The sequence below is a fragment of the Pteropus alecto genome, unplaced genomic scaffold, assembly GCF_000325575.1.
Source record: "Pteropus alecto unplaced genomic scaffold, ASM32557v1 scaffold88, whole genome shotgun sequence".
In the NCBI taxonomy this organism is placed as follows: Eukaryota; Metazoa; Chordata; class Mammalia; order Chiroptera; family Pteropodidae; genus Pteropus; species Pteropus alecto.
Genome location: NW_006494611.1, coordinates 7,100,881 through 7,115,339, shown reverse-complemented (window position 1 = coordinate 7,115,339; position 14,459 = coordinate 7,100,881). Strand labels below are relative to the sequence as shown.

The window sequence follows — 14,459 nt, the reverse complement described above, 5'->3', positions numbered from 1 at the left end:
GCTGAAGTTTATCTATACCCTCCTCTGGTGCTTACCACTTCCTATCTTAATAAAAGTTGTTTGTATGTGTCTACATACAAGCTGAGAGGTCCTTGAAAATAGAATGTGCTCTTTTTCATTCATAAATTCCCCTGATTGTCTCAAGTATAGAAAACATTAAGTGTTAGTTATATGCAGAACCACTGAGCCGCTTCATGCCTTAGAGTTATCATTCACAGAGTATGATGTGAATACTGTCCCCAAAGTTATACAGCCCAGCAGTCATTGCCAATGACTGAACTCTGCTCTGTTGTTCATGATGGATACTCGTTTACTGTCTTCCTATTCATACCTCAATACATAAGCAACAAATATTTTCTTGTGTAATCATTTATAACATTTATAACCTCATTCATTAACTTCATATCTGTTTACTCCTGTCAACTCTAAGTTACAGGTAATGATAGACTCACTTCCTTTATTAAAACTTTGTACCCCTAGCAGAGTATCTTGAACTTAGTAAATAATCAGTAAATTCTTGTTGAATTGGCAAAAACATAAGTTTGAAATTTTAGTCATTCACCAAGAAAAAGATTCTTATGAACCAACTCTACAATTAGAGAAATCCAGGTATGAGAACCTTTTAACATCTTACTGATAAAGACACATGTAGAAACCACTTAACAAATATATTTAATTACTTCTAAAGTATTATATTCTACCTTTTTATATTTCAAATGACATACCCCAACAAACCTTTTCACATGTTTTAAGATGAGTCACAGCTAGAAATACTTATTTTAAAGTAGAGACTGGAGTAAAAGTTTCTTCTCTGTCATTATAGCTATGTACCCTTTGGCAAGACACTCCTCATTTGAAGCCTGAGTTTCCCTGCCTATAAAAACATATATGTTAAATCACTGGATTGCACCAGTGATTCTCAAACATCGTAATCACCTGGAGAGCTTTTTGAAAGATTGTTGCTCTCCCTCTTCAGTTTCTGATTTAGTAGATCTAGAGTAGAACCCAAGAAATTGCATTTCTCAACATGTCCTTAAGTAATGTTGATGCTACTGGCTCTGAGACCACAATTGAGAACCACTGAATTAAACCATCCAGGAGCCTATGGAGCTCTGACTTCATTATCATGTTAAGATTCAAAACGAGGTATATCGGCAGTATATCCAATTCCGAAGCTTATGCTCTTAATTATTATATTGACAGAGGAAATCTTTTATTATTATTATTAAGGTTACTGAATGATACCCAAAAAACTAAAATAAAGTAATATTTAGTAATTAAAATAAAAATGTTTTCTGTGAGTTCTGTGAGACCTAAGAGACATGAGAACATCAGCGTTTAAAAGAAGTCTGCTTCAAAATTTGATCTTAGCTTGAAGAAAAACTCAACTTTATCCAGTTTCAAATGGGAAAGAATGCTCTAGTCAGATTTTACAGCATGCTAACATACTTCAAATCTTATCTGCCTTTTTGGAAATACAAAAATACAAATCTATGTAATTTTTTTTCTGCATAAGTGGTTGTTCTACTTAGGATTAATGATTGCCATTTTCCAGATTTATCAGAAGCTTAACAGCAATAACCATTGCCACTGAGAACTGACCACATGCAAGGTATTGTGCTAACTGCTTTACATGTCATTTTCAAAACAGCTTTTCAATGGCGTGTCACCAACACCATTATCTTCATTTTGCAAATGGAGAAACTGAGACTTAGAAACATACCATAATTTAGCCAAGGTCATCCAAATAGTGAATGACAGTGCTGGATTCAAACACAGGTGCCTATCAACTTCCAGAGTCTAAATTCTTTACAACTATCTCTAATAGTAGATGAAAAGACAGACCTAGAAATCTAGAAAGTTGGGTTAATTCTGACTGATCCACAGACTCTATTGGAGACATTGAAGAAGTCAACAGTAATCAACTTGAATTTCAGTTTTCAGTTTTCCCTTCTATTAAAGTAAGGCTGAACTAGAACTAGATCATGCCTATAATTCCTAAGTATAATATTCTAGAAGTTTTCAACTTTTGTAGATTAAAACTATATCAAATAATGTGGTTGTCAATATAACACGAGTATTACTTCAAACAAATTGGATTCTCCTAAAGTTTGCACACTAGGATTCCAACGTGATGATCAGTTTTTAAGATGCAAGGTCAGAATCAGCTCCCCTGTTTCTGCTAAAATCTCTTTCTGTTTATCTGCCCTCTTCAACTTTGTCATTCTGAATGCATACACTCTGAGCACAGCTTCTTGAGTAACATTGTTGAGGTTACACCAAAGACAGGTGTTAGGGGAACTATTTCCCCGGGGCTATCATTTCCAACTCTCCCTCCTCAAAAACAGAGAGAGAGAATAGAAGGAAAGGGTTTCTTTTCAGATTAAACACAGCAACTGCAAACACCTTCCCCTAGGCAATAAATTCTCTGCCAGTGAGTGCTGTAGTTTACCCAAACACCAAAGCAGAAAGCAAACAGCCCCTTTTGTGAGGGAGGAGCTGTCACCTGTCAACTGATGTTTGTGAATTTCTAGAGAAGAGAAAAAAAGAAAACCCTTTCCCTTATTTTATTAAGCAGACTGTTTGTTCAAGGTTTGAAATGCATACTTGTGTTTAAGGTAATGTCCCTGGTTTGGCAAATGTCCCTTTCTTGAACAAAGTGGTACCTTCCGATTGGCTATGCTGTACAAAGAACAGAACAGAAAAACAATCTGCTCTTCTGGGGACACCTAAACTCATTCTAAACTGACTGGATATTGAGCCACCTTAAAAGCAACATAAGTAACTACAAGCCCATTTTCCAAAACTTAGAGGGTTTTGCTATGTGTAATGTGTTTTCTTGTTTGTTTCATTTGTGTTCATAGAACTACAGATAAACACCTACTGGCATAAACTGTAGTTGAGCAATCATTTTAGTAGTACTAGCTAAAGGGTAAGAATTTTAGGGCTACTAAAGCAAGAGTTAAGTGCCAGATGGAAAAGGAAAACTTATGTCCATTCTCAGGTTCAGGGCTAATCCTAGGGGGAAGCTTGAAAATGGATTTTGTCCATCCTTCTTTCACCACCTCCTTCCTTACATTGTTTTCATCCCAATTAGGCCTGCCCACCACACTCACAGATTCTTCAAAATGTCTTATTCAACTCCAGTGAACACTATCATCCCTCCCACGGATTGTAATCAAAGCTGTATCAAAATAGACTATTTCATTTTAATGTACAATGACTAGAAATTCCTTTAGTTACCTAGAAGCATTTAATTTCTTTTTAAAGAAAGAGATCATATAACCACAATTGATTTTGAATTTGTAGATACTTTTACATGGTTGGTGGGAGTGTAAATTAAGATAAAAAAATGACTCATGAAAAGACATTTGATAATAAGTGTAAATAACATTAGTGTTCATACAGATTTACTCAATAGTATACTTTTAAGTATCTAGCATAAAAATATTTTGTATATATTCTTCTTAAAACCTATAAATAGTTAAACAAATCATTGTGTGTGTGTGTATATATATATATATATATATATATATATATATATACACACACACACATACACACACACACACACACACACACACACACACACAGACACACACACACATATATATAAAGATACAGTGCGGGAATTAAAGTTGTAAAGATTAGTAAATAAGAGAAAAATGTTTACATAAAATGACAAAAGTAGATCACAAAATTTATATAAACGTTATCTAAATATGTTTTATAAAGCTATTCCAGAAAAAAAAATGGAAAAAAAACTAAAATGTTCATATTTATTGTCACTAGATAGAATTATATATGCTTTTGATATCTCTAAAGTTCTTTTCAATTAATATGCATTTAATTTGCTTTTGTAATCAGACATTTGTTAATTTGTATTTTAGTATAAAAAGTAATACATATTTACCTATCTCACAGAGTTCTTAAAAGCACAGACAAGTGATAAAAGTGATAATTTTTAATTGATTATATATTTACATGCCTGGAATTTTTAATGAAACAAATCAGATAATGAAGTAATCATCAGAATTCTCTGAGGCCCATGATAAATATTATGTCTATCCGTACAAATGAAGAAAAAGAGGCTCGTGTTTATCATGTTCACACAGCTAACATTGGTAAAGACAAAACAACTCCATTGCATCTGACCACAAATCTCATGCTGTAATTCTAATATAAATAATAAATTATAAAGCCTTATATTTAATATAAGGTAGTCATCAAAGTTAAAACAAAACAAAACAAAAGCATTTAATCAAATTTTCCTACATTGAACTCTAGTAGTTTTCTGAAAGACCAGAAAAGAGTTCAGAAATGGAGACGGAGAAGTAGGGAACTTGGAAAGAAACAAAAGAATGCACAGGAGAAACAAAAGGAGGGTGGCAGTAGTGGCATGAGGTGGCTCTGGAAGCCTGAAGAAGGCCACATAGGAGGAGAAGGGACGGAAAATCGCTGGAATGACCTCTTAATACTGATGTAAGTCTTACAATTGGCAACATTGTGCATCTCAGGTGCCAGGAGACCAAGACACATAGAAAATAATTGCTGTTTGTATGATATATCAGGCATCATAACCTTTCTACTTTTTGAGCCAGAAGGAGGCATGAAAAGAGGGAGGTTTAGAATGTTTGAGTGATTCATGCAGCAATGCTGTTAGCCAGTGCCATGAAGCCTGACTGGAGTAACTTACTAAAAAACAATTTGCTTGCACAATATAAGCTTAATATATATATATTTAGAGAAAGAAATGTATCAAAGATCTAGAACAATTGACATATCAAAAACTATTATGATGCAATTTTATAATATTTAAAAATATCTATGTGTGTGGGCCAGATTAAGTTATATGTGAGTGAATGTAGGGTGTGTGTGTGTGTGTGTGTGTGTGTGTGTGTGAGAGAGAGAGAGAGAGAGAGTTCAGGAGGAAGGAAAGGACAAATGAGCAATGGAGAGAATATTTATAAACTTTTGATCAATTAAGAATTCAGCAAATTAGAGCTTTGACATGATTTATCATCCTGCTTTGAAAATACATTTATTTTTCTTAAAAAGTTTATTCTGATAAACAAAAAGTGTGTACAGAATTACTTATTCTTCCTGATAATGTCCAATGAAAATTGTAACTTTGGTATAAAGAAAGGGCAACATCAATGACAAATATCCTGTTCAATATAATAGACTATTCCCTTGAGTTCTTTAAAATACATCTGACAGTAGAAAATAACAATTCTAACCTTGTCTTATGAAGTGTTAAATGTGGACAAATGTAATATATACAACAACAACACCACCATAGGGGAGGGTTATGAAACCAATATTGTGGTAAGGTTTCTATATTCCACTTGAAGTGGCAAAACATTGATTCTCAATAGACTGTGAAAAATTATAAATATTGTAATCCCTAGAGCAATCACTAAAAGTACATGGAGACATAGCCAAAACTAAAATAGAACCATTAAAATCAAATACCAAAAGCAGGTCAAATAATCTAAATGGCAGCATAAAATGGAAACAGAAGAATAAAGGGAATAAACAAACAAAAAAATAAATGATTAAAAAATCAATAATTACATTAAATGTACATAATGTAAATATACCAATTAATAGACAAAGATTACCAGAATGGATTAAAAAAATCTAATTATATGTAGTCTGGAATGTATTTCAAATATAATGATAAATATAGGTTAAAAGGAAAAGGATGGAGAGAAGATTTACTATGCAAAGATTAGTAAAAAGGAAGTTAGATAAGTAATACTAATATAAATAAAGACAAAGTAGACTTTGGAGCAAACTACACTACCATGGATAAAGAAAAATATTATATCATGATATAATGATTGATTCAACAAACAGATTTAACAACCTTAAGTATGATATACCTAAAAACAGAGCTTCGATGTACCTGAAGCAAAAAGCTGACAGATTTGAAATGAGAGACAAATCCATAATTAGAGTTGGAGACTTCAACACCCTTCTCTTAGTACTCAATAGAACTAGTATACAGAAAATAGGCAAGGATATAGGAGAATTGCATAATACCATAAATCAATTAATATAATTGACATTTATAGAACATTCTATCTAACAAAAATTAAATATATAGTCTTTCAAGTGACCATGGAATATCATCAAGATAAACCATATCCTTACTTATAAAATAAACTTTAACAAATTTTAAATATTTGAAATCACATAATGCTTTCTGACCTTAATGGTCAGAATCAGTAATGGAAAAGTAACAGAAAATATTTAAACACTTGGAAATTAAACAATATGCTTCTAAATACATATAGGTTAAAGAGGAAGTCTCGAGGGATATTAGAAAATATTTCAAGGTAAACAAAAAGAAAAATACAACATATCAAAATTTATGAGATGTAGCTAAAGCAGTGTTCAGTGGGAAACTTACAAAAGCAAATACTACTATTAGAAGAGAAGAAAGATCTCAACTCAATAATATAAACTTCCAATTTAAGAAACTTGAAAAAGAGTAAAGTAAACACAAAGAAGCAGAAGAAAAGAAATAAAATAAGACCAGAAATAATAAAGTTGAAAACAGAAAGATCATAGAGAAAAACACAGAAGCCAAAAAATTGAGCTTGTTCTTTGAAAAAGATCAACAAAATTAATAAATCTCTGGCAAGGCTGACAAAGAAAAAGAGAGAAGACCTAAGTTACCAATATCAGAAATAAAACAGGAGGATATTACAGATCCCACAGACATTAAAAGGATAATAAGGAAACCCTCCAAACAATTCATTCTACTTATGAAAATTCAAAAACTTTGGTGAAATTAACCAATTTCTCAAAAAAACACAATTTATAAAAACCCAAGATCAAACAGATCATATCAATAGTCCTATAACTATTAAAATAACTGAATTTATAAAGAGCATCTTAAAAAGAAATACTCAGGCCCAAATGGTTTCACTCACAAATTCTACCAAACCTTTAATAAGAAATAATATCAAATATATGTAATTTTTCTCAGGATATAAAACACACTGCATGCAAAGCACAAATACAGAAAGCACACTGAGGATCATGAATAATAGGGTTGCCAAGATGAAAATAACCGCACATCATAGCTACTGATATAATCTCACAGTGGTATGAGGGCTTCACCCTCATTTGCTTTAAACTGTAATTTTTCTTGTTTGAGTCCAAAACTTTAGTCTATAGAATTCTATTTGGTCTTATCTATTTAGTTATTATAAATAATTCTTCAGTGAAGCCTTCATTTCTGCATACATTTCTGCATACATGTGTATAGCACGTCTGTATGTATGTGCGTGTGTAATTGAATCATTTTGTGGAAAACATTTCTAGAAGTGGCACTTATAGACTAAAGAGTGAGTACCTTAAACTTAAATAAATTAAAATGGGCAAGTTGCCCTTGAAATATATTATATCAATTTATATTCCCACCAGAAGTGGAAAGATTGACTGTTTCCCAACAATCTCACTAGCACTGGATATTACCAATCACTTAAATCTTTGCTGACTAGATAGATGATAAACAATCTCATAGTTTCAATTAACGATATTTTTTTATTATTGAAGAGGTTCAACATTTTATACCTGTTAAACACCTAATTATTACCTATATTCTTTGTCAAAGGGTGGGGATGGGGATGGATTTAATCGTCATTAATTTTTCAGTATTTAGTTTATTAGGGCTAGTATACTTATCATGTATTGTAGTTTTTAAAATTTATATTATGTCTTTTTAAATATAAACTCCTTTGCCAAAATTTTCAATCATCTTTCAAAACTTCTGAGCTTTACATTATGGTTTTTTAAATAAATTATTTTTATAACAGTTACCCAAACTTGAACTACTTTTTCCTTTTCCTGTTTTGATGAATTTGACTCATATTTCAAGGAAGACCTAAATAAAAATCATCTTCTCAAATATATTGCCAATCTTTTGTTTGAACAATGAATTGTTCCTTTTTACATGCCTTTAAAATATATATGCATCTGAATATTTTTCATAAGTAATTTTATACACTCTTGCCTTTCTGCTACATTATAGTTTTCTCAAGGCTAGAGATTAAAATTTGTTTATTTGTATCACAAAGAACATAGCATATAGTAGTGCTAAAGAAATGCTTGTGGCTAGACCTAGTATATAAACTTGAAATTTTATATGAATCTTGGGTCATGAAAGATATAGGGCACTATGCTAGGTACTGTGGTATAAGCCTTTCCAAATACAAAACACTATCTCCTCTGTTGAAATGTAGAGCTGAAGACTCTCCATGTATATCTTAGATGCTAAATAAGAATTTACAAAAATAGGTGGGTTTTGACAGTTACCACTCAAATACCTAGGGAAAAACCCAATTCAGCTAAACAGAGCTTCCTTCAAAGTATGAAGAATAAACAACTGCAAAATTAAGAGTTATGTAGTTTTCTTCTAGGAGAACATTTAAGTATTAACATCATTATCCACCTCTTGAAGACATGACAGACATGCTTAGACAATTTATAAGTAATGCAAAGCTGAGATATAGTCATATATCAGACAACAGAATTAAGAGCCAACAAAGGTCTTGCTAATCCAATGCAGCACATTCTTCAGTGACATTAAAATCATTCTAATGAAGAGAGCACACACATTCTCTGCAATCCACATTTCCTTTGTTAATAATTAGAGCAAAACATTATGATCCCATTTCATGACTAGTTGTTAAGTTGAAGGATATATCAAAAATCCGTAAAAATGGGATGACATTCTCAATTTCAAGATCTCTGTCCTTAATAATCTGACATGCTGTTTCCTGTCTACAGATTAGTATTTCTTGCACAGTAAAAGAATGCTTGGCTGAGATTCAAGAAGAAAGGAATTTATGTTCAGAGTTTGAAACTATTAGCTATTAATCTATACACAGAAAACTGAAAATATGCTACCAAATAGTGGAAGAAAAGAATCTCACACCAGTTGCAGCAGCTGTCAGTTTAGAAGGACTAGGAACCTCAGAGGATCCTAGTTCGTACTTTCCAAACGAAAACACTAATTATAACAGTCTGAGTAAGTCCACCATTTCACCACTCCTGTTGCAGAGAACTAATGTTATCTAGTCCCATCTATGTGGCTTTCAGATGTGGACATATATGAGGATGTTGGAACAGTCATACGAGAGTACACCCAGGATTCATATAGAACTATAATTTATTAGCAATGTTTCAGTTCTTTGGAGACAAGAATAAAGCAGCCACAGACAGGCAAGATTTTTTTTTTTTTTAATTTGATCAAGTTCATTCTTATTCTATTTATATATTCTTTTCAATACAGTTGTTTCCAAGTGACCTATCTTGTTCTTTCTACTGGTAAAACTCCATTTCCTTTTGTTTTCCATCTTTTTCTGAATCACTTCAACCCTTCACTCCTTATAAATTTGTCTACTCTGGGTCTTATTTCCTAATTTCTTATTACCCTCAATTTAATCTGGTAAACAATGTTAAGCTCAACGGTGCTAATAAGTGATGATAAAACTATTTCATCATTCCTAATTACCAATGTTGTCATGTGCCACTTCAGAAGAAGGAAAAATGTGGAGATTCTATGACATGACTATTCAATGGGAAAAAGAGTGGAGGTTTTCCCACACAGCATCCCTAAAGCTTATAGAAAAAGAGGTGCTCAAGATAAAATGAAGCTCAAGCTCTTAACAAATGCAATAGCTTAGACTACAGCCATCCCCAACCTTTTTGGCCCCAGGGACCAGTGCTCCTATGAGAGTCTAAAGCCTAATGATCTGAGATGGAGCTGAGATGGTGATGCTATCTACCACTGGGGAGCAACTGCAAATACAGATGAAGCTTCACTCTATCACCTGCCGCTCACCTCCTGCTGTGTGGCTCGGTTTCTAACAGGGCATGGATCAGTATCAGTACCAGTCCGTGGTCTGGGGATTGGAGACCCCTGCCTTAGAGGAAGACAGTTCTTTTAAATGGGGCTGTTTAAAAGACAACTTTTTGACTTCTTAGATAACTTTCAAGTCTCATTTCTTTTGACGTCAAAAATTCCTGAGGACCTAATACATGTCAAATGCTACAATACTGAGCATGGCAAAATGTGGTCCCTATCCCGTTAGAGACAGAAAAATAAACTACTATATCATTGTGTAATAAGTGATGTTCTCAAGGAGAAAATCTCTTATAAAACAAAGAAGCAAGAAATAGCATGACACATTAAAAAAAAAAAAAACCCAAATGCATGGAAATATAATAATAGGAACTATAAAAGAAAAGGCTTGATTCTCAATTTAAAATTTTATAACCTCTGCTTGCTTTTACAAGCCCAATAGTCAGAACAGAAAATCCTTGGAGAGAATATAAAAAGATAGGTTTGCCTAGGCAAGTGCTATCTATCAATTTAAGAAATTATTTGGTGAATTAGGAATATTTCTAAGTCACTGTCAAATCAGAATTTATAGAAATTGATATGCAATTATAATACATTCCAAAGCCTTTAATAACCTGCCCTTTAGATTTATCTGTCAGTTTCTTTTTACTAGCTGGAGGATAATTGAGAAATGGGTCCATATTAGAATAGAAAGGAGCAGTGAGAAATAATTTTCCCTTATCAACACAATGACAAACCATCAGTGAATTTACAAAGTTGCAATTTTTTATTTTTGGTTCTTTCCTCTCCTCTTTCCCCACTTTTTCTTCTCCCGATAATAAAATGTACAATCCATATCAAAACATATATTGTGAAAATATCAGAAAAATCATGTATTAGGCAAAAAAGGCAAGTCATATCAAAACATATACTTAAGTTCTTTCATTTGAACCATTCCTTCAAATAAATTGTCCCCCACCCAAAAAAGGCAAGACATTTTATAAAGCACTTTAATCACATCAGCAGACATTCTGTAACACTTTATCCTCTTTCTAGCTTTTTCAATACTATTTTTCTAGAAATTTTTTTTGGTTTTGTTTTTAATTTTTATAGGAAAAGCAGCAAGTCTAGTGTAGTAAATGAACAATTAAAAAAGAGAAAAAGAAAGAAAGAAAAGAAAACCTACCAGCATTATGGACTGCACAAATACTGGAAATTCCATCTATACATCTCAGAAAAGTGTTATACTATCGTTATGCCATTATACTCTTTAGCTGTCTGGGAGGTGTGTGGCGTAAAAGGTCTTATAATTTTATAGATGAGAAACTAAGGTCATGAATGATTCAGTGGTGGAACCAAAAGAAAGCCTGTTTTGTATTATCGGTTACCTTTTTTCTTCTTATTCTGTTATCAGGTACTTAAATCTGTGTGTTTGCATAGGATTTACTTTATCCTCCCTCATTAAAGAAGAATAGTTCCATGAGAGAGGCAGTTTGCCATAGTTGGAAGTGCTTTGGATAAAATTCAGATCAAGATTCTGGTTCTGCCTATAAAACCTTGGGCTGGTAACATCCTCTCTAAATCAATATAGACATGAAGAGCATTTCAGATAAAGGATGTAAAAAATTATTTCCAATCTTCTTCTCCCACACCAGTGGAAACATGTACATTATGGAGAGTTGAGGCAGGCCCAGAATCTACAAGCTCCTAATTCTCTCTTTGCTGACCACATTGACACTTTCCAAAGGCTTTGCCCATTCAGAGCCACCTGACTTTTCATATGCCATGAAAAAGACAGTTGTAACGGAGATGTTGATACCATGGCTTACAGATTAAAGAGGAAACCCACACCACTCACCCACATAGGGTCACTCAGGTCCGAGTTCTGCATGCGAATACAGTCCATGCTAATCTCAATCTTATTCGTTGCGCCATTTTCTGACGGTTCATCTACAAAGTTCAAGTCAATGGGCTGAACTGAACAGATGGGCCTACCATAAAGAAAAAACAAACAAAAAAGTGTGTTAGGCATGGAAACAGACTCAAACACATTCACGCAGTTGGTAACAATGAGCCCTTTCAGCTTCAAAGTTGGCAAGTCAGAAACCCTAGGTTTGAATCTTAGCTCAAACACTTACCAGATGCATGATCACAGGCAGTTAAAATCCAAGCCCTATTTATGAAATAGGAATCATGAACCTTGCCGGGTGGGACAAAGGAAATAACAAATGTATTAGGGATAGAGTATTTTATTACACAATTCCTTAGGTCCCCAGTGCTCTGATATTCTTTCACCTTCCGTTTAATTTACTTATTTACTAATCCAGACCTTAAGAAAAGAGATAATAATCTTTCTCTTAGCAAGGCATAAATGACCAACAAAATTTAGTGCTGTATTTTCTGAGGGGGTATTTTTACTGTAACAGCAAATAAGAGTCTTTAAGTTAAAAGAACAGATTTTGAGTATCAGGGAACCATTGAGGAAGTTATTTTGGGTTGGATAGAAGATCCCTTCTGATTATTCAAAACTATACCACCTTGGAATAATAATGATCTTTTGATGCTGATAAATGAATAAATCTTCACTGCATTTTGAACACAGAAATACCTCTTGGAGGAATAAAAATTTCCCAACAATATTAACTGATTTTTATTGATTCTAGAAATATACCCTACTGATGCAATATTTTGACTGTTCATAATTACCTATCTATACTAGTTCAAGTATAATATATATGTACATATATACACACACATATATATATACATATATATACACACACACACACACATATATATATCTATATTTGCTTATATGATACTTACTGTTCCAGAAAATCCCAGATATGCTGGAAAACCTCTGGACTGAGGAATTCACTTGTCTGTGTACTCTGGGACATAGTGGATCGATAATAACTTTCTTTCCAAGAGAAATGAGCTGGGGTTTCTACAAACCTTAAAAGAACAAAAATGAAACTAGATTATAGTTTTTGTATTTATGATACAAAATATTTGTTAAAGCATACTCAATCAAGAAGAAAAATGAAGTGAATTCTCAAAATTATGCAGGTATATAGAGAGCAAATTTTATAAGTTGCACAATTGTGTTTCTTCAGACAGTATTATGGATCCCATTTTGCAATAAAATCAGACAATCATGTCTCCTATGAGAGTTATTCTTTTTAGCTACACTTCTACTATACAACATCTATGTTCTACAGATTTTTAAAAGAAAATAAGCATTCCCTCATTAGATCTAACAATGAGTGTGACCTATTATTAAACCCATTTTATAAGTGTTTTAACTGATTATCTGTCCATTTATCCTCCAGCAAGTAAAAAAGTAGAAATAGAAAACAGAAGTAAATTCAGAAACTTAAATTTCACCCTCAGCATAATCACCCCTCTCAAAACTACCATCTTGACATCATGCCCAGAGAAAATAAACTCAAGTTTCTGGACCTAGATTTTTTTTCTTAATCACCAGTTACCTACCTTGATGTGTGTGGGTGGTTTCTAACTGGAGTGTAGAAATCTAGTTAGAATAAGGAATAAGCAAACGTGTATACATTACAAATGAATTCTATTTCTGTTTGCTTTATTTGGTTGCTGGATCCTCAAGTTTTATGTTAAGAAAAAAAATAACCCTGATTCTATATACATGAAGAAAAATGTCAACTTTCTCAGGTGATGCTTTCTCCAAATCTGTGTATTACCTACACAGATCATCTGAGTATGTGGTTCATTGTGATTATCAGTAGACTAATTTTACCCCAAGATAAAATTAGCTAAGCTCTTAATAATTATTTTTATTATTACAGTGTTAAATAGTATACTAGAATAGTAAATAATTTATAATTTGTGAATGGATGCTCTGGTCTAGTTATACAATAAAAAATAATGGCATTAAATTTATTATTGGTAATTTCAAAGCTAGATGGAGAAGCTCTTTTATTTATGCAAGCCAAATATATAGAGAGTATCTATTATTTGCTATAAGTATACTGGGTACTGGAAATAAAAAGTGAATAAGATACTCTCACCCTCTAGAAAGTCATGGTGTAGAAGGTAAGACAGGAAAACAAACCTCTAATAAATGTGTATAATACTATAAAAGAACAAAAATGAATATAACGTCTTGTCTGAGGCATCAAAGAAAGAAACTTAAATGATGAGGAGAAATGAGCCAGGCCAGGTAAGGACTGATGGTATGAGTGAGCGGTTTATGGCAATAGCATAAACAAAATACTAAAATGGAAAATAACTTGACATATGTAAGAAAATTACAAGCAACTCTGTTAATATGGTATAAAAATTTTAGGCAGAAAATCTGGAAGAATTAGTTTAAGAGGGAAGTAGAAACTTATATGCTATGTTGAAATAAAAACTCAGATACTTCAATACTTCTAAAAGTAATATTAGAAGAATATTTTTTGCAAGATACTTTTAAATAAACTTTTATTTTGAGATCAAGGTAGATTCACGTGCAGTTGTAATAAATGATACAGAGCAAGTCCATGTACCCATTACTCAGTTTCCCCCAATGGTAATATCTTACAAAACTACCATATAATATCATAACCAGAATATTGACATT

The 14,459-nt window shown here is 32.6% G+C and overlaps 1 protein-coding gene across 4 annotated transcripts in view; it reads right to left on the bottom strand.

The window, feature by feature from the left end:
• Positions 1 to 14,459, bottom strand: part of TP63 (tumor protein p63) — a 210,099-nt gene that overhangs the window by 119,925 nt on the left and 75,715 nt on the right. For all 4 annotated transcript variants that reach the window (XM_006925837.3, XM_006925835.3, XM_015599873.2 and 1 more), the window contains exons 2-3: positions 12,689 to 12,817; positions 11,721 to 11,853 (exon numbers count right to left, since the gene is read on the bottom strand). In XM_006925837.3, the coding sequence (XP_006925899.1) occupies positions 11,721 to 11,853; positions 12,689 to 12,817 (262 nt within the window). The remainder of the gene's footprint in view (positions 1 to 11,720; positions 11,854 to 12,688; positions 12,818 to 14,459) is intronic.